The sequence below is a fragment of the Physeter macrocephalus genome, chromosome 3 (genome assembly GCF_002837175.3).
Source record: "Physeter macrocephalus isolate SW-GA chromosome 3, ASM283717v5, whole genome shotgun sequence".
NCBI lineage: Eukaryota > Metazoa > Chordata > Mammalia > Artiodactyla > Physeteridae > Physeter > Physeter macrocephalus.
Window position 1 is genome coordinate 30,971,289 of NC_041216.1, and position 19,861 is coordinate 30,991,149.

Here is a 19,861-nt window from a genome sequence, read left to right on the forward strand (position 1 = left end):
CCTGATCATCCTGCTATGGAGGCCATCCGGCACCCGCCAGTCCTTGTTCACTTGAGTGCCACAACAGGAGGCTGGGACAATGGCCTCACGTGTACCTGCAGATGTGAGAACGCCCCCCTGCCCAGGTGGAGGTGCGTGGGGACGACTCGGGGCAGGGCAGACTGTGCCCGTGGAGCTGGGAGGGTGAGCCCCTCTCTGCAGGTCCCGTAGGCCTGTCTTCTGTTGAAGCTGCCCGGAGAGCCGGGAGCTTGGGAGTGGTCCCCAGACATCCCAGCTAACTTGACTGTGACCATCTGTGAATCTTTGGACCTTTCCAGCCTCAGCTTTCAGAACAGGACGAGCTTACTTCAGCCTCCAGGGAGAAAAAGAAAGCAGTAACACACGTGAAGAGCTTCTGGGAGATGTGCTCGGTGGTGAGGGGCTTGACAGCAGTTGGCTCCACCTTCCCAGCTTCTGCCCTGGACGAGGGGGGAGAGGAAGCCACGGGCTGAGGGGCCCACTTGTGGGCAGTCCTGGCGCCCAGCAGGGGCAGCGATGAGGCCAGGTGGCCAGGCTGCAGGGAGAGGGCTGCCCTCGGTGCCTTCTGTCGGGACACATCAGGCCTGGCTTCTCAGCCCCCAGCTCAGCAGTGAGCAGCCGGGGCTGGGAGGCACATCGGGGGCTCTGCAAAGAGCATCAGGTCCTGGAGAGCTGTGGCGAGTCGGGCACCTGCAGGCTCAGCGTGAGGATCTCTGGCCTTAAGGGGAAGGATGAGGGCAGGACGTCTTGGGGGGAGGACAGCAGGGGCGAATGCACCCCCTGGTCCCCCGCTTTACCCGATGGCCTGTCCAGCAGTTGCATTTGGGAACAGGAGACAAAAACCGCGTGACTCGGACCTGGCTTCTTTGAAACCCCCGGTGATGGGACAAGGGTGGGCTTCTCCGCTCCCTCCAGGAGAGGTTTTCCAAGCAGACTGTGGTGGGCGGGGGTGGCTAAGTTTAATCCACGTAGGAAGCGCCTTGACACCAGGCAGCTTTGCCGGAGACCTGCCGAGGAGACGCCTGGCTGCTCTACCCATCAGAGGCCCCTCGGGGGGCGGAGGGCTCTGCATGGCAGGTGGCGGAGGAGGCACTGGGTTCCTGGAGAACAGCCTTGATGAAAGCGTGGGTTTGCGGCCCAGCTTGGGAGTTTTGTCCTTGAGGGGGCCCAGGCCCTGCAGGAGGCTGGCCCGAACGTCAGGCCAGGGTCAAGGGCTGCTTCACACCTGGAGAAGGGCTTCCTGGGCTGGCACCGTCTCCCCAGGGCCACGAGGGGCCGGCCTGAACCCCGTCCAACCTGCAGGTCCCAAGCCAGGGACAGGACTGGGGCTGCTCTCTGAGGCCCGAGCCCCACGTTGGGGCAAAGAGGGACGCAGCTTTGGAGACCAGGTTGCTGTTGAGGGGAGGGTGTCTGAGCCTCCTGGGATGGTGACTCAGGCAAGCGGGGAGCTCTCCGCTCTGCTTCCCGAGGCTGGCTGTCACCAGCCCACCCCAGGACTGGGGCGGGGGAGGGTGGGCGAGCACCTCCCTGATCTGGGGCGGGGTGCACCCCAGGTCCGGATGAGAAATGCTAACGACAGGGTGGCCCCACGGCTGGGCCTGGGGAGCGCTGGGTCAGTGGAGCCGGCAGCCCGAGGATGCCTCCCTCCGGATTCTCGCCTTCAGTCTCTTCAGGCCACCGTGCTCCGGGTCCACCAGGAGGCCGCCCTCGGCTGCCGTCCAGGCCTCTGTGTAGCGCTGCTCATCCAGGCAGTGCTGCGCCCTGCACAGGAGCGCGTGGGCAGTGGGGGCCCGGCCTGGCTGCTGCCACAGCTTGCTCTGGGCTAGGGCAGGCGCCAGCCTGAGGGCCTGGGCAAAGGCCCCGGCGGCCCCGGCCTCGTCCCCCAGGCTCAGAAGCAGGCGGCCCTGGGAGCAGAAGTCCTCCGCCCGTGCCTGGAGGTCACCGTCCCCTGAACCCTCTCGGAGCACGCGGTCCAGGTCCCCGAGTGCCCGGCCAAACTCCCGTAGCTCGGCTAGGCAGGCAGCCCGCCGGCGCAGGTGACAAGCGCTACCGCCACCCGCCAGGATGGCCAGTGAGCAGTAGCCCAGCGCCTGGCCGGGCCGCCCTGAGTTCATGAGGGTGTCAGCTTCCTGGGCTGCGGCCTGCACAGAGAGGACGGAGGGAGGCAGGTCAGGCCAACCCAGAACACTGAAGGCCCCTCACGGGCTGGCCGCTGCTTGTGCCCCAGGCAGAAGCTGCCAGCTCCCTCTGGAAGGGGTGGGGGCGCAGGGCAGAGGCCACCCGCTGCAGTCCCTCCACCCTGCAAGCTCTCCCGGAGGCGGGCCCTGCTCAGAAGGCGCCCTCCCCCTTCGCACAGCCCTACTGCCCCACCTGCGGGCGCAGCTTCTCTTACCTGGGCGACCCCCTCCTTGCCCTCCCCTTCCCTCCGCTCTTCCCAGCCTCCTGCCCTACCGAGGCTGCCCTGGCCCCGAGGACAGAAGCAAACACAGCCTCTGCTCAGCCCGCTCCTCGAGCCTCCGCCTGCGCCCCGGGTCAGAAAAGCAGGGTCTGCTTTGCGTTACTGTGCTTCTCACTTTGCTAACCAACGAGCTGCTCCCGCAGGCCCCGTGGAGCCAGAGTCAAGGCCAGGGAGACACTCTCCGGGCGCCCCCTGCACTGCCAGCGCCTGCCAGCATGACCCAGGGGCTGGGGATGCGTTTGCTCCCCTGAGACGGGCAGAGCGGTGCGTCCAGGAGGGCTGTGGTGGACTCGGCCTCAGCCTCGCTGGATGCTGCAGGGCAAGGCCAGAGATCAGAGGGCGCTGTCCACCCTAGCACTTCTCTCCCCGCGGACAGCTGGCTTGAGTCCCCTGCTGCCCCCGTCTGGATGGCGCAGCCCCGAGGGCCGATGCCTCTCCTCTGCCCCCCAGGCTCACTCTCCTTTTCTGAGTGTGACTAAAGCCCACTCTCCAAACCTGCCAAATTGCCTTACCTCTTCCCCCGAACTGCCCCGGATAAATCCGCTTGCCTGATTCGTCTCCTCCTGCTCCCAAGAACCCACACTGGCTCCCCACGGACTGAACGGGCACATTCCAGACCCTCCCTCTCCTGCTGCTCCCTCTTCCATGCAGCCAGGTGGTAGCAACGTCCCCGCTCCCCGCCTGTCCCCAGGAGAGCACAGGGCACCCAGCACCCGGCGGGGTGAACGCGTGGTCCTGTCTTCCCACCAGCCCGACCGCGCACACAGGCTGGCGGGAGGCCGGAGCCCGGGCTGGAGCCAGTTCGGCCCTGCTGGGCGACGAGGACCGACAACCCGTCCTTTCCGTGCAGCGCCCTCCCCACGGGCTCTGCGTGGTCCTCCCGGAGCTGGGGAGAAGGGCGGAGCCACCCGCCGCGCAGCCGTACTATTGCCGGAAACGGGGCGCCACTACTTCCGTCTCACTTCCGGGTCGGCCCTCGTCGCCCGGCCACGGCCTAACGTCGAGCGAATTCTCGCGGCACCGAATCTGGGCTCCAGGCGGCCCTGCATAGTGCTCTCCTCCGGGCCCAGGCCGTCGTTTGAACGCAGGGACAGAGCCCTGCCCAGCCCCGCCTTGTGAACTCATAGACGCTCACCTAGCTCCCCGCTCCCAGCTTAGAGCCCCCCCTTCCCCCGCCTCAAGGCTCTGAGTCCCCAGCCAGGCCCCCTCCTCCGACATCCCCGGGCTCCGCGGCCGCTCCTCTGTTCTAGGCCTTGTTAACTCGCTACTTGGCCCCCTCAGCCCTACCAGGGCTGTCGCCCTGCATGACCCATTGCTCGCTTCACTCCTTCCGTCCGTAATGCTCATTTAGCCAGCTCCCCTATTGACCCCCTCGTTGAAACAGTGCGGTTTTAGTTTTCCTGAAGGACCCTGAGTGATAGAGCCCACGGAAGCATAAGGAGGTGAAATACTTGCCCCAGGCCGCGCAGGGGTCTGATTCACCGGCTGATGCTTTTGGCCCCTCCCCACTCCAACCTGCTGGTCCCTTCACCGCCCACCCCCTCCAAAAAAAGAAAAGGTTAAATTCAGCCACTGCAGGGAAAGCCACTCTGCAGTTTCCATTCCCCCAGCCCTGCCTCTCCTGCTCCTGCCTCCAGCAAGTGAAGGCAATAAGGTGGCCAGACCAGAATGGAGGACACCCTTCTCTCTGCCCCCCACCCCAAGCCCCTCCTCCTGCACTCCACACCAGCTGCATTTTGCCCACTTGTTTCCTGAACACTCTGAGATCTTTCTTGCCTCCAGGCTTTTGCCTTGGCCTATCTGTCGCCGTGGTCTCACCTCCAGGGCCGCCTCGCACCCCCGCTGCCCTGTCTCAGGGTCTTCCTTACACTTTCACCCTCTGAAGTGAACTCGCCCTCCCCCAAACGGTCCCCCCCCACCAAGTTGCCAGGGCCACAGTGCAGGCAGGGGCCCCACCCAAGGCCTGGTGGAGGGCGCTCTTTGTTCGTGTCAAATGGGCAGTGGAACGATCATCCACCCGAAGAGGCAGCAGCCCCAGCCCGACATCCCTGCAGGGTGCCTCTCAGCTCACCAGGGGCAGGAGCTGGCCCGCCACCCATGTGCTCACTGGGAGAGACACGCCTTTCCTGGCCTGACCTGGGGGTTGGGGTGGGCTTCCAACGAGGGCCCGGTGTTCCTGCCTGGCTCAGTCTGGCTCTGAGGATGGGGTCCCCTCCCTCTCCCTGACCCCGAGGCAGCTGTGGCTTGTATGCCTCATGTAAAGAAGCCCTGAGGTCTCTGGGGGTGTCAGGGCTTGAGCTGGCCAGATCCGGGTGCCTCCCGCTTGAACCTCCATGCCACCCCGTGTCCAAGTGAGATCAGGCGCACGGGGAGTTCAGCACTACCCGGAGCCCCGGGCCTGGGGGTCTCCCACCCGAGGTGCTGGAGAGGGGCTGGGGCCTCCGTGGGGTGCTGTGCCCACCTGGGCGAGGCTCTGCCTCTCCGAGGCCTCCAGGAGATGCAGCAGGAAGCCGAGGTCCTGGGCGTCTGTCTCTGCCAGACGCTGCAGGTCCTGCGTGGCGGCCGGCACATCACCCTTCTTGAGCCGCAGCAGGCCACGCCGGGCCCGGGCCGCCTCTGAAGCAGGGGCCAGGTGCAGGACTCTTTGCAGGCGGGCGCCGGCCTTCTCAAAGCTGCCTGTCAGGGATTGGGGAAGGACAGTCAGGGTGGAGCTGGGGCAGGGGGGCCACTGGGAAGCCCAGTTCAGCCTTTCTTGGTGCTGGCTCTGGGAGTGGCTGGCTGATGGAGGGGCTCGGCACCAGAAGGAAGGGGCAGGGAGCGGAGGGGCACGGTGACACCATGTCGCTCGCTCACCCGGACTCACCCGATGACCCAGCCCCTCGACTTGGGGGCAGTCACTAAACTCTCTGAGCCCCAGGTGGCGTAGCAGGACTCTAAGCCCCTCACCATGGCCACTGCAAGGACCTGCTGTCTCTCCTGAGCAGAGCTGCACGGGACTAGAGCAGCCCCGGAGGCCCTGGAGGCCTTGGCGGGGGCATCTCACAGGCTGGGGAGTGACGATGACAGGCCTGTGAACGCAGGCTGCGGAGAGGTCTCCCTTTCAAATTAGTGCTGAAATATTTTCAAGATTTTGCAGGGAAGACCGACACGTGTGGGCCTAAGACAATCTCACCTAGAACAGGGCACTCAGTAAACATCTGCCGAATAAATGCATGCGTTAATGAGGAGGCCTGAGCGTCCGAGCCTTTTACGAATCCGCAAATCACTCCTTTGTCTCACCTCCCAGTGGGCAAAGCCACACGGAGGACCCACACGGGGACGGGGACCAGGTCCTGGGATTCAGGGTGGAAGAGACCTTACAAGCCATTGAGTCCTGAGTCTCTTTCTCCCGTTTTACAGAAAAGGATCCAGGGGTGGGAGGAGCAGGGACGGGCGCCCATGTTCTTCATGTCCGGGCTGACACATACCCACTGCAGCCAGCACGTCTGCCAGGAGGATGTGCCAGCTGGGCTGCCCGGCATCGATTTCGATCAGGGCTTCCCCCGCGGCCAGGAGGCTCTGGGTGTCCTCGTTGCTCAGGCGGGCCCCTGTGTCCGGCAGCTGGATCAGGAGGGCCCGGCAGCGGGATGAGAGGCCCTGCGTGATGAGGGCCTGGACCTCTGGCTTCAGAGAGCGGATCTCAGGGACCGCCGTTCTCGGGCTGAGCTTCAGAGCCGAGAGGATGTCGTCCACAGCCTCCTGCGAGGGGAGGAGGGCAGGGTGGGCGGCAGAAGTGGTCCCAGCTGGGTACCTGTCGTGTTCCTCTTGGTGCCGGGTGTTGGCGACACCAGAACGGGCAGATGGCCCAGCTCCTGCCCTCCCACCGTGGGGTGGGAGTGGGGGTCAGCCAACAGGAGGGCCCGTATGGTGAGCAGTCGAGGAGGGCGTGGTGAAACCGGGGCAAGCGTATCAGCGTTCTGGACGGGGGAAACGGTCTGGGACCCCAGAAGGGCCACACTGATAAAGGACCCGCTGTGGCACAGGGGTGGGCTTGGGCTGGTACCAGAAGGGCTACGGGCCAGGGGCTGAGTCTGCAGCTTGGAGTGGCGGGGGAGGAGTCTAGAGGCCCTGACTGTGCTGTGGAAGCACACGAGGCCAGGGGGGAGGCTGGGCCCCTTTAGGAGAGCCTTGACCCTGGTGAGTCCTTTGCATCTGACCTCTGACCTGGCCAACGGTCGGGAGCCGTGGAGTCACCTTCAGGTCCACCCTCCTATTGGTTTTCTAGGTGTCTTTTGTTTTGGTTTTTCCCCTCCCTTTCTGCCTTCTTTTGGGTTAATCGAATAGCTTTAGTATTTTATTTTAGTTCCTCCGTTGGCCTTTTAACTCTGCCTCACTAACATTTCTTGGCAGTTGTCCTATAAGGTGACAATACGTACCTTTATTTTTTGGCCCTGCTGTGTGGCATGTGGGATCTTAATTCCCTGACCAGGGATCAAACCCGTGCCTGCTGCAGTGGAAGCGTGGAGGCTTAACCCCTGGACGGCTGGGGAAGTCCCCAAAATATGTGTCTTTCAAGACACCATTCCATTGTCTTCTGGCTTCCATTGTTTCTATGACAAGTCAGTCATTTTTTCATACTGCTGTATGTAATGTTTCTTTTTCCCACTGGCTGCCTTGAATACGTTCTCTTTATCTTTTGTTTTCAGAAATTTGATCAAGGTGTGCCTAGGTGTGGTTCTTTTTGTGTTTATCATCTGGGGATTTGTTGAGCCTCTTGGAAAATTTTCTGCCATTATTTCTTCAAATACATATACATATATACATATATGCATATATTTTTGCCCCATTCTTTCTTCTCTGGGACTATAGTTATATGTATACTGGACTGCTTGGAATCATCCCAGAGGTCACTGAAGCTCTCTTCATTAAAAAAAATCCTTTTCCGGGCTTCCCTGGTGGAGCAGTGGTTGAGAGTCCGCCTGCCGACGCAGGGGACACGCGTTCGTGCCCCGGTCCGGGAAGATCCCACGTGCCGCGGAGCGGCTGGGCCCGTGAGCCATGGCCGCTGAGCCTGCGCGTCTGGAGCCTGTGCTCCGCAACGGGAGAGGCCACAACAGCGAGAGGCCCGCGTACCGCAAAAAACAGCAACAAAAAATCCTTTTCCCCGATCTGTTCTTCAGATAGGGTAATTTGTATTGGTCCATCCTCAATTTTACTCTCCGTTTCTTCGGCAGTTTCCAACCAGCTGTTAAGTGCATCCGGTAAATTAAAAATTTTAGATATACTTTTCAGCTCCGGTATTTCCACTTGATTCTTCTCAAAAGTTTCCATTTCTCTGCTAGGATTCCCCATCTGTTCACTCATTATGAAAAAATTTTCCTTGAAGTTCTTCACATGTTTACAATCACTGTTTTAACATCCTTGTATGCTAATTCCAGCATCTGAGCCATCTTGAGGTGGCTGTTCAAGATCAACATCTGTTTCTATTGAGTACTTAGTTTCCTTATTATTGGTCACATTTCCCGGTTCTCTGTGTGTCTAGCAGTTTTTGATTTGGGGCCGGACATTGTGGATGGTACATTGTAGGGAGTCTGGACTATGTCACCCTCTCGTTAAGGAGGTTGTGTTTTATTCTGGTGGGTCATTTTGGTTCTGCTAGACTTGGTTTTGTTCCTTGTGAGGGCAGGTCCATTTCAGTTTTGAACTTAGTCCTAAGATATGACCTTTACTTAGGATGTGGTCTCAGCGAAGTGCCCAAGGTATTCAGAAAGGTCTCTGCTCTGGCAGGGTCAGAATTCCAACATCTCCTGCCACGGGCGAGCTCTGCTGGGCCCCTGCATGTGCAGCCCAGACTCAGACAAGAACCACTTGGAATCCCATGAAGACTTCTCTGCACAGCCCCATGTTCTCCATTGCCTTTCCTTGCAAATTCCAGCCACTGCAGCAGCCTGGAACCCCCGTCTCTGCCTCCTCAGCTCAGCAAGCTGACTGCCCCACCTCCCTGTGCAGTAACAGGAAAGCCTCCCCAGGCAGAAAGGTTATCGTGGGGCTCCCCTTGGACTCCCCTTGTGTGGTCTCCCTTTCCTCTGGGATGGCAGTTCTCCACTGCCTGTTGTTCAGGGCCGGAAGACAGTTGTCATGTATTTTATCCAGATGTTATGTTTTCAGCAGCCCAATACCAGCTACCCTCTCCTAGCCAGCACTGGAAGTTTGCCTAGATACTTTTAAAGTCCAGGGATGGGGTTCTCCTGGAGCAGGTGTGTGGGGGATGAAGGTCTTGGAGAGACAGAGCCCTTAGATGGGTGGATGGAAAGACGGTCCTCTGCAACCCTTCCTACACTATGACCGGGGCCCTACGTGACCCTGGTGCTGGCCAGTGGTAAAGCTGATCAGCTTGGAAGGTCCAATTCTGTGCTGGCTCAAGGGGATTCCAGCTGCCACATACGGAGCCCTCATTAGGGACCAGGCACCACGCTGAGTATCTGACGGCACTGAATAAACAACCCCCTCAAGGCTGACCATTGATGGCTTGAACAAGCACCCCACCCCCCTTATTTTACTGACGTTGAAACAAGGCTCAGAGATGCTACAGGACTTGATCAGAAAGTTAGAGGTGGGGGAGCAGGGCTCTGGATTCTGGAGCCCGGCAGGCTGGCTCAGAGCTCCTCTCTCGGTGAAGGGCCAGAGGGTGTGTGGGCGCTTGGCCTCAGCCCATCTCCAGGAGGAGGAAGTTCATGGGTGTGACGACGTGGGGTTGCCCCTGCTCCCTCATCCTGACTCACAGACATCCAGGCTGACTTTCCCTGCCACATGCCCTGCTGCCCTAGACAGAGCAGCAGGGGGCACGTTTCTGAGGCACCTCTCGGGGGAGCTGCTGGCACGTCGAGATCACCCAGGGGTGGGTTTCCAAGGGGTCCGCCTCCTGCAGTAGGGCTCTCCTGGCTGAATCCCATCTCTGTTTAATGGGCTTGTCCCTGAGAACTACAGGTGCTTTCCCGGAACAGGAAGGGGCCTGCAGAGGGTTGGGCTCCCAGGCACAAGAGTGTGCCCGGCTGGAACAGAAATCAGGCTGCCAGTGCCCTTGGGGGAAACACAGACACCCTGACAGGCAGAAGCGCCATCTTGAAATGCTGTCATCCCAGTGGCATCTTGGATCATTTTTCCTTGTCTCCTAGGACTCCAGCCCTTAAGAAATTCAGAAACCCGGCAGGCAGGATACCTCTGGGCTGTACTTGGGCCCAGCGAAGCATCAGGGCAGACAATCGATTTCAGTTATTCACCAATGACATTGCTCTTGGCTGCAGAGTGCCCTTATCCAGGGCTGCACGTGTTCCCTTTGGAAAGGATCTGCCCTGGACCTGCAGTGGACCGCTTCCCACCCCTGCGCCTGCACGCTGACCACCCAAATCCACAGGCCCTGTGTAGACAGCTCAGAGTGGCACCCAAGGGGGCAGCGGAGGTCTCATTACTGTAAGGTGGGGGACGCCCTAGTAATGCTGAGGCTTTGCACATCAGTCCATGCTGACTGAAGCCGGGTGGGGGGGCACGGGGACTCTGCAGATGGAAGGGAAAGACTCCTCCAAACCAGGGATGTGATGGTGAGGCTCCCGTGAGCCCCAGTACAGGCGGGGTTTTGATGGATGACTGGCGCTCAGACGGCCTGGCCCTGCTTCCTCTCTGCGGGGGGCTGAGAAGGAGGGCGGCGCCTACCCTGGGCACCCGCACGTGCCCAGCCCCAGGTGGGGAGGGTGGGCCCGTACCTTCTGCTGGCCCAGGGCCAGGTGCAGGAGCGCCCGTCCGCACAGCGCCCGCGCGTTCCTCGGCTCCGCCCTTAGCACGGACGTGAAGTCGAACATGGCCGTCTTCTTCTGGCCCAGGAGCCCGTAACAGCGGGCGCGGGTGAGCAGGGACTCACTTGCCTGACTCCCTGGAGGAAGGGGGTGTGGCGTCAGGGCGCGACCTCGGCGGCTGGGCACGGCCGGCTTCAGTGCATCTGCCCTCATCCAGGAGTTACTGCACCTGTCCCGGTGCTGAAAGGGGCAGGGGGAGGGGGTGCAGCAGCTTCGGGGTCACCTAGGGAGCTCACAGACTGCTGGCCACCACACACACCAGGGAGCAGCAGTCTGCATTGATCCGGGGGCCCTGGCTGAGGGACGCGGGGCTCTCCGCCAGGACGGGTGGCATCTGGGAGGGGTGGCGGACACTCAGAGGGGGCTTCTGAGAGGAGGGGGCGCTGCGGCTGCATCTGAAGTGAGGCCAGGGGAGGGGCGGGGCTTGGGGGAAGGGTCCACGGGGCAGGTCACAGAACGACTGCAGCCGTGAAGGTGCCAGGCCGAGAAGGCCCAACTCTGACCCTCCTGCGCCTAGGGCAGGGCGCGGTGGGTGGGCTGGGCGAGCGGGAGACCAGGCGCACACACACAGAGCTGCCCCCGCTATTCCTAAGAAGGGCTTAGGGGAGTGGGGCCCTCATCCCCCACGGATGGAGGGAGAGGGGTTGAGCTGGGAGAAGGGCCTCAGCTGAGTCTGGCCCTTCCACCCTCAGGGCCCTGGGTGCGCGCCATGGCCGCCCAGGATTCAGGAGGGGTCCCAGCTCAGGTCCCAGCTGGTTGGGCCCTCTCCTAGGCGTTAGCGCGCTCCCTGCAGGGCGTGGCCCCGGAGTGCACCACACCCCGGAGCCAAGCACACGCCCAGACTCCCTGGTGCCTGACCACACCCCTCCCCCGCATGGCAGAGGCTCCCCTTGCCCCCGGGCACCTGGCACAGGGCGGGGGCCCCGGGGGTACGAGGGCGGCTCCTACCTGCAGCAAAGATGGCCAGAGAGAGGTAGGTGATGGCCTCCCTGGTGTGGGCCCTGCCCTCGGCGCCGCCAGGTCGTGCCTGCAGGATGGCCAGGGCCCTCGCGTGGCAGTGGCCCTGCAGCAGCTGGCGGTCCTCGTGGCGGAAGACGTCCAGGGTGGGCTGGAGGCAGGCTGTGTCTCCAGACTGGACCACCTTCTTCACCAGCTGCAGGGGCAGGGGCGTCACCACGGGTCCTCCCTGTGCCCCAGGCCAGACCAGTCCACCCCCATCCTCCGTGCAGGGGTGTGGCTCAGGGATGCAGCCCGCAAGGGCGTGGCTCGTGGGGGCGTGGCTCGTGGGGGGGGGCGTGGCCCATGGGGGCAGGGACTGCGGGTTGCCAGAGCTGAGCACAGGAAAAACTGGGTCGGGAGGTGTGGGCCCCGCTCTGGGCTGCTCCTCTGCTGAGTGTCAGGAGGCTGGGGCGGGGGGCGGCCCCAGTGTCCCTAAGCCGTGCCTCCTCGGTGACATGGAGACCTCGCCTCGCCTCACGGGCCCATGCGCCACAGGTCTGAGAAGTTTGCGGAAAGGGGGCTTTCAAGTCGTAAAGTGACAGAGCGCCCAGGGAGTCCTTAGAAGGTGCAGAGCAAAAGCCCTGGAATCAGTCCCTGCTCTGGCAGGAGCGAGACCCTCGGGGAGACAGAACTTCACAGAGGCCTGCCCGACGCTGCCCCTGCTGGCTGCACCTGTGTGGACACCGGTCCCAGAGCATCCTTCCCTCCCACCCCTGTGGCCCAGCGCAGGGAGACCAGAACCCAGACCAGGCCAGGGCGGAAGAGGGAAGCTGGCAGGCCCCACAGCCCTGGCCCCAAAGCCTGAATCTCGCCCTGGAACATCATCTTCTGCCGCGTTCCAACAGGAAGCCCTCGTAACCCCTGAGGGAGGGGAGGCAACAGGGCTTGAGGGCCTGGGGCTCCTCTGCTCTCCCCCCTCCCTGGGACAGGGTCACCTCCAAGCCTAGTTTACTTGGGACTAAGCTCTGCTTACACCCAACTCATGGCCCTTTTTCTTCACAACACAAGAAAAGCAAATACAGAGGACCACTGCATGCTGGAACCCAGCTGGGCCCTGGGGTACCTGCTGCAGCTAATTCTCCTGAGAACCTGAAAGAACAGGGCACAGATGAGGAGACTGAGGGTCAGAGAGGTGAGGCACCTGCCGGAGGTGGCAGACCGGGGCTGGGACAAGCTCTGCCTGTTCTCAAGTCTGGGCTGCAGGGTGTTGGGCAAGGGCCGGTGGACGCCTGGTGCCCTCCACAGAGCTGTGCCCTGTTTCCGTCTGCCCTGCTGTGGCCCACCGGGGCCTCCTCACCTGGCTGGCATCATAGGAGAAGCCCCTCCGGAGCTGCAGCAGGGCCAGCCGCACCAGCACAGGGGCCGCCTGAGGCCTTCGGGAGAGGGCCACCAGCAGGGCCTTGTGGGCGTCGTCCAGGCGGCCCAGGCGGTACAGGGCATCGGCCGCCAGGAGGCGCGAAGCCTCATCCTCCGTGTCCAGCTCCATCAGGAGCATGGCCAGCTGGTACACGCCACGGGCGTCCCTGTGGGGAGAGCAGCTGGGAGAGGGCTGACCCCTGCCCTCACCCCTTTCACCTGCCCAGGGAGGCAGGCTGCAGGCAAATCCTATCCCCTAAACCTGGTCCAGGCAGCGCCCTTCCCGCGGGACCTCAGGGACCAGGTTCCTGCTGGAAGGACCCTCGTGCCGTCCCCAGAGTGCATGGCTGCCCTTTGCGACGTACAGCCCTTGGCCCTCACCTCCCATTCTCCCCCACCCCGTAGGGTGGGCATTTTACAGATGAGAAATTGAGGCTGTATGCTGACCCCCAGCCAACGCTGCCTTAGTTTTCTTTTCTGCAAAAACAGGATAAAAATGTCGGCCTTGCAGGGCTCAAGGGTGCTGGAGGCCGAGCTGGATATATTAACACCCAGGCTGCACGTGGAATGATCCTGGTCCTCTCTTGGGAATGAGAAGGCTCTCCCACTGCGAAAAGGGGCCAGAGCCTCAAATGTTACAGTTCCCAGAGAGAAAAGCTATAAAGGGCCCCACATCTCTTACAAGAAAGGTCCTCCTCACCATCAAATCAAAGCAATGCACGTTAAGGAACTAGGGGGCCGAGGAAGCCTGCGTGCGTGCGTGCGTGTGCGTGCGTGCGCGTGTGTGCGTGCGTGTGCGTGTGTGCGTGCCTGTGCGTGCGTGTAGGGGCGAGGGGGCTGACGTCAAACACGCCCCCCCCCCAGGGGCCCCTCAGCTCAGTGCTTTTAGCTTTGCTAAAACACCTTCCCGCCACCTCCCAGCTACCAGAGAAATGCAAGTCAAAACAGCTGCAGGTTAACCGACTGGGCTGGCAAAGAATTTTGCAAAAGGAGCGTGAGGGCTGGGGCGTGTGGACTGACGGGCAGGTGGGCAGCTCCAAAGTCAAGGGCCTCACGGGGGCTGTGTTCTCTGACCCGGGAGCTCCACCTCCGTCTCCATCTGTAGCGCAGAACATTGCATAGGCTGGAGATTACCCGGGATGCGTTATAACTAAGAGCAGACACACTGGAATGCCCGAAGGACTGATGGCACATTTACAGGATGAGCTATGGGGCTGCCCAAGAAACGTTATCTAGTGACCAAAGAAGTGTTCATGATCTAGGGAGTAAAAAAGGTGGGATGTATTTGCACATAGAGCGCAAATTCAGTTTTGTGGACTCTATATGCACAAGGAGAAACAACAAGGAAACGTAACAGTGGGATGACAGGTAAGTTCTATTTTTTCATTCCCATTTTTGCGTTTCTAATTTTCTTTGACAACTAAATCCATCATGCATCCTGCCCTTTGGGACCGAGGGTCCTAAGATCCGGGCCCTGGCGCTAAATCTGCCACCAAAGCTTTAAGGAAATCACCTAGCAGCTCCCTGCCTCAGTTTACTGTAAAGTAGTAGGAAACACACCGCGACTAACTTGGAGGAGACCAGAATGCAGCAGCCCCAGGCGCGCACGGGTCTAGTTTTTACCCTTCCTGCGCAGCGCGGCTGTCGGTCTCCGCAGCCTTGCTCCTGCGGCCCGGCCCGCTCTCGGATCCCGGCTGCGGCCTCCGCTGCAGCATCCTGCGGCCCTCCTCCCGCAGCACGGTCATTAGCAGCCCCCGCTGGTTCCAGGGCACGTAGGCCTTTGTGACAAGCAGAGCTTCCTCGGGCCGCAGGCGGCAGGCGGTGACATAGTCCAGCGCGCCCAGGAACGCACTGCCCGCCAGCACCCGCAGCAGCCCGCGGCCGCACAGGGCTCGCACGCAGCTGCCAGGGTGCGGCGGGCCCAGCTCCACCACCGCCTGGAAGTCCTCCTGGGCGCGCCCCGCGTCGCCGGCGTGCAGCGCGCAGAAGCCGCGCAGCGCCAGCAGGGGCGCGCGGTCCCCGGCCCGGTCCCGTGCACGGTCCCCGGTGCGCCAGGGCCGCAGCAAGCGCTCGCACAGAGCCCGAGCGCCCGCCGCGTCCCCCCGCAGCAGCAGGCACTCGGCCAGCCGGGTGCCCAGTGCCGGGAGCGCCCCGGGCGGGGCCAGGCGCCACAGGACCCGGAGCGCGTGGGTCACCGGGGCCAGCAGCTCGCGGCCCGAGTCCTCGCGGAGCTCGGGGCGGCTCCGCACGGTCTCCTGGAAGCGCGCGAAGCCTACGTCCGCGGCCTCCCGCACCTGCGCCCGCAGACGCTCCCGGTCCCCGGCCGAGAGCACGGCCTCTAACTGCCTCCGCGCCGCTGAGGGCCTCTCGCAGAAGGCCTCGTGCAGGTCCCGAAGGAGGTCCGGGGCCCCGCTGTCCAGGAGGAAGGTCGCGGCGGCGCGGGTGACCAGCAGGGTGGCCCGACGCTCACCTGGGGAGAGGACAGAGGTGTCGGTCCTGCCTTTTGGGCCACGTCCTCCAGGGGAGCCACCTGCAGACCCTAGCCCTCCAGTGCCGGGACCTTCTGAAGCGTCTCACGGCGATTCCCCCGAGTCTCCCGGAAGCCCAGGGCATGGTACCGGAAGGATGAGTGCTGGCAGGAGGCCCTGAGCCCATCGGGGACAGAGAGGGCTCAGGAGGGGGCAGCCAGGGTGGCCTCCCCAGCGCTGCTCGCCACGCGGGTTCACAGCCAGCCCAGCCGCCCTGGACTTTTCGTCACAACACCCCTGGCACTTTCAGGCATGGATTTTAGGGCTGAGTTCCCTCTTCGGAGAGCAACCCCACTCCACCCCTGCTCCCCCAGGTCGGAGCTGAGGTTCTGAGCCTGTGACGTTTCAGGGGCCAGGTGTCACGGCAGCATCTCTGTTTCATGTCTTCTTTGGCTACAGCGGGAGCCAGGGCTTCCCTCTTTGAGATGAGGTCACCCCATCAGGTTCCGGAAAAAGAGGGCTCATGCACCCAATGCCGCTTAAAGAGCGGGGGGCGTGGGGATTTACGGCATCTTGCCGTGCCTCAGTTTCCTTTTCTGCTTTATAGTGGGAATGGGGATAGTCTCCATTCACAGGCCCGCGAGGATTGAACGGACTAATGTGTGTCCAGGCCTGGAATCAGGACGGGTGGGTGGCGTCACTCAGTGAGCTTTCCCACCAGCAGCGGCCTCACCTCCACCGTCCCCGTGCTTTGTATCCGAGCAGCGTAAACATGTGAATGGGGCCTTGTGTGAATGGGGGCTTTCCGACTGGTAAAGAAAGCCAGGCCACCCCATCCCTGCCAGGCAGGTGCATGCCGTTGAAAGAATCACAGAAAAGTCAGTGCTGGTAGGAGCTCAAGGTCATGGGTGCCCACCCGTATAGTATTATAGGTCAGGAAAGTGCTGCTGGGGAGGGGAGTTCTCAGGGCCCGGCGAGTCACACTGCTGGGGCACTGAACCTCCACTTCAGTGCCTTTTGCACAGACTCCTTCAGAAGCTTTCCTTATAACCTAACTCAACAGCCGCAACAGTAATAATCCTTTACACTGAAACAGGAGGGGGCACATAACCTTCACGTCTGCATGGAAGCGAAGTTGCTGCGCCCTGCCCCGTTGCCGTTGTGAGTTAAGTGTCACAACACAGCACATAGCCACGTAAAAGAAGCATCTTGCACCCTGAGATCAACCAACCAACCAACCAACAACAAGGTCACCCAGTCTACTCCTGGGGGCCAAATTTAAAGAAACTTTGAGACTTCCCTGTCATTTACTAAGTCCTGAAGAGAACACCTGTGTCCCTGACTTTTGCAATAGTTCGTGGATCCTAGGGAGAGCCCATGGGGCCGGGGGGGCCGGTGATTATTTACCCACATGGAAGTGCGTTCTCTGCCCTGTTTCTGAGACGCCAGTTGCACACATTAAACTTCCAGATATTGTCGCATAGGTCTCCAAGGTTCTGCTCACCTTCTTTCTGTTCTTCCTATTGAGTACTTTCTACTGTATCTCAAGTTCACTGGCTCTTCTGCTGTCTCCAATGTGCTCTGAATTGTTCATTTCAGTTGTGTTTTTCAATTCTGGAATCTCCATTTGGTTCTTTTTTTTTTTTTTTTTTCATAGTTCCCACCTATCTACTGAGATTCCACAACTGTTCATTCACTATGACCATATTTTCCTTTAGTCCTTGAATATATTTATAACAGTTCCTTTAAAGTCCTTAGTCTGCTAATTTCAGCCCTGGGATCATCTTGAGGTCAGTTTCTGTTGACTTCTTTTTCTCCTGACTGGCTCACCTTTTATTTTCCTGTCTCTTGGCATGCCTAGTAAGTTTTTAAATTGTACACTAGACATCTGGTTGATGCTTTGTAGAGACTCTGGGTTCAGTTGTGTTCCCCTGAAGAGAACTGAATTTTGTTTTAGCAGGCAGTTAAATTGGCTAGGATCAAACTCCAAATTCTCTGTCTTCTTTATTGTACAGCAGCTGAAATCTCCATTTCGTTCTTGCAGCTTCCAGTTGTTGCTTTTTTAGGCCATCCAGTCTCTCCCATGTGTGTATAGTTCAGTGGTCAGCTGAGGATTTAAGTGCCTTTAATACACAGATTTGGGGTCTCACCTCCCTTCCCCCTTGAATGTGGCTCTCTGTTTTTCAGGATTTCCCTTCTAACTTTACAGTCACTTTTCTCATCCCCAGCTTCTGTCATATGATATCTCAAGCCAGTAAAATGGCAACTTTCTGTCCTACATTTATAAAACATGGCTTGAGGCGGCAAAAAACTGCAAGCTTTTGTTGTATAGAGTCTTCATCTTTTAGGGGTCTGTCTCCAGTTTCTCCCTGCATTTGGTCACTGTTCGGTTGCCAGATATTTGCATTTTATGTTATGCCCCAATTTTATAATTATATGTGGGACACACAGTTCAGTCCAGCTACTTCACCATTATTGAAAGCCAGAATCTTTTATTGTTAGATTTAAAAATTTTGAAAATCTGGCGGTGGGGGAATATAAAATGCTATAATGCTACCCCACTGTTGTTTTAATTTTCATTTTCCTGATTGCTGGTAAAGGCTCATTTATTTACAAAACCTTGCTTGCCAATCTGGTGGGTAGAAAGTGGTGTCTCATTGTTTTAATTTGCATTTGTATCATTAGTATGATGTTGAATATTTTCTGCACGTTTATTAGCCATCTGTGTTTTCTCTTTTGGGAAATGCATTTGCCAATTCTTATTCTGGATTTTTTTTTTTTTCCTTATTGATATGTAGGAATTCTTCAAATACTCTGGGTACTCATCTTTTGCCCACTGAATATTTTGCAAATATTTTCTTCTGTTGTGGATTCTCCTCTCATTTTCTATAGTTATGGGCAAAACAGAAGTTTAAAATTTTCAGTTTAATCAAACGTATCAAATTTTGCTTTACTGTTTCCACTTTTGTTGTACCTTAAGAAGCCCAGCTGTACACAGAAGTCTTCAGCTGTTCTCTCATATTTTCTCTTAGAAACTGTAAAACTTAGCTATTACCATGATTCACCTGGAATTTACTTTTTTCTGCATGGTTTGAGGTAGAGAATCAGCACCATGCATTGGATAATGGTCCTCTTTTCCCCGTAGATTTGCAATGCACCCTCTCACATATTAAGTTCCGGACAACTATAGGTCTATTTCTAACCTCTCTAGTGGTTTTATTAGTCTATCTATCTGTCCCTTAAGTCAGTATCCTTCTGCATTGATTAACATAGCTCTGTATTAACTGGTAGAGAAGATCCTTATACCACTACTTTCTTCTCCCTCTTCTCCCCTCCGGCTCCCCTCGCCCCTCCCTCCTCCTCCTCCTCTGCTTCCGCTTATTCTTCTCTGTCTTGTCTATTACTGGTCCTTTGCTCTTCTATTATAATATCAAGTGTTCCTATCAATGGACAGCGACTATCTCTCTGCTTATATACGTATAACTTATTCTCTTTCTTTTTTATTTTATTTTATTTTTTTTGCGGTATGCGGGCCTCCCTCTGCTGCGGCCTCTCCCGTTGCGGAGCACAGGCTCCGGACGCGCAGGCTCGGCGGCCACGGCTCACGGGCCCAGCCGCTCCGCGGCACGCGGGATCCTCCCGGACCGGGGCGCGAACCCGGTTCCCCTGCATCGGCAGGCGGACGCGCAACCACTGCGCCACCAGGGAAGCCCACTTATTCTCTTTCAATAAAGTTTTATAGTGTTCTCCATTAAGTCATATGACTCATTGAAAGAAATTATTTTCTTTTGCTACAGTAAATGGTGTATTTTAAAACCATAAAGTCTGCTAACACATACATATGGAAACTTAAAAAAAAAAAAGGTTCTGAAGAACCTAGGGGCAGGACAGGAATAAAGATGCAGACGTAGAGCATGGACTTGAGGACGCGGGGAGGGGGAAGGGTAAGCTGGGACGAAGTGAGAGAGTGGCATGGACGAGATAGCTAGTGGGAAGCAGCCGCATAGCACAGGGAGATCAGCTCGGTGCTTTGTGACCACCTAGAGGGGTGGGATAGGGAGGGTGGGAGGGAGACGCAAGAGGGAGGGGATATGGGGATATATGTGTATGTATACCTGATTCACTTTGTTATAAAGCAGAAACTAACACACCATTGTAAAGCAATTATACTCTAATAAAGATGTTAAAAAAATAAATAAATCTAAAGAAACAAACAAACAAAACAAACAAAAAAACCCCATAAAGTTTCTATTTGTTGCTGGTGCCTATAAACATAAATACTTTTTGTATCTCCTGTTAAATTCTATTCCTATATCTAATACATTTTTGTTGTTTCTGTTGGGGTTTCTACATAGCTAATTATATAGTCTGAAACAATGGTTGCTTTATCGCTTCCTTTCTAGTCTTACATTCTTTTCCCTCATTGCCTTGGCTAGCATCTCTAGAGCAATGATGGATAAATGGGGGAGTGGGAAGCCACCGTGTTCTTGATTCTAAAATATCACATTAAGTATGATATTTTGGTAGGTTTTGATAGATTTTATCTTTTGCAGTTAAGTAAGCTTTCTTCTGTTCCTGGTTGTTTACGTTTTGGAGATGTTAAATATTATAAAATACTTTTCCCTAATTTATTGCAATGATAATATATTCTTCTTTCTTCCATTAATGAATGTAGTAAATTGTGTTATTACAGAAACATAAAACTATAAGTCTTGTATTATTTAACTCAGTTT

General features: G+C 58.0%; 1 protein-coding gene across 1 annotated transcript in view; it reads right to left on the reverse strand.

Moving 5' to 3' along the window:
• Positions 1–1,432: 1,432 nt before the first annotated feature.
• The window catches only part of TTC34 (tetratricopeptide repeat domain 34), a 25,884-nt gene continuing 7,455 nt past the window's right edge, over positions 1,433–19,861 (reverse strand). Inside the window, exons 4-11 of the mRNA XM_028484276.1 lie at positions 15,238–15,305; positions 14,284–15,130; positions 12,602–12,827; positions 11,254–11,458; positions 10,216–10,382; positions 5,944–6,214; positions 4,938–5,152; positions 1,433–2,159 (exon numbers count right to left, since the gene is read on the reverse strand). Of these exons, the coding sequence (XP_028340077.1) occupies positions 1,632–2,159; positions 4,938–5,152; positions 5,944–6,214; positions 10,216–10,382; positions 11,254–11,458; positions 12,602–12,827; positions 14,284–15,130; positions 15,238–15,305 (2,527 nt within the window). The 3' untranslated portion in view covers positions 1,433–1,631. The remainder of the gene's footprint in view (positions 2,160–4,937; positions 5,153–5,943; positions 6,215–10,215; positions 10,383–11,253; positions 11,459–12,601; positions 12,828–14,283; positions 15,131–15,237; positions 15,306–19,861) is intronic.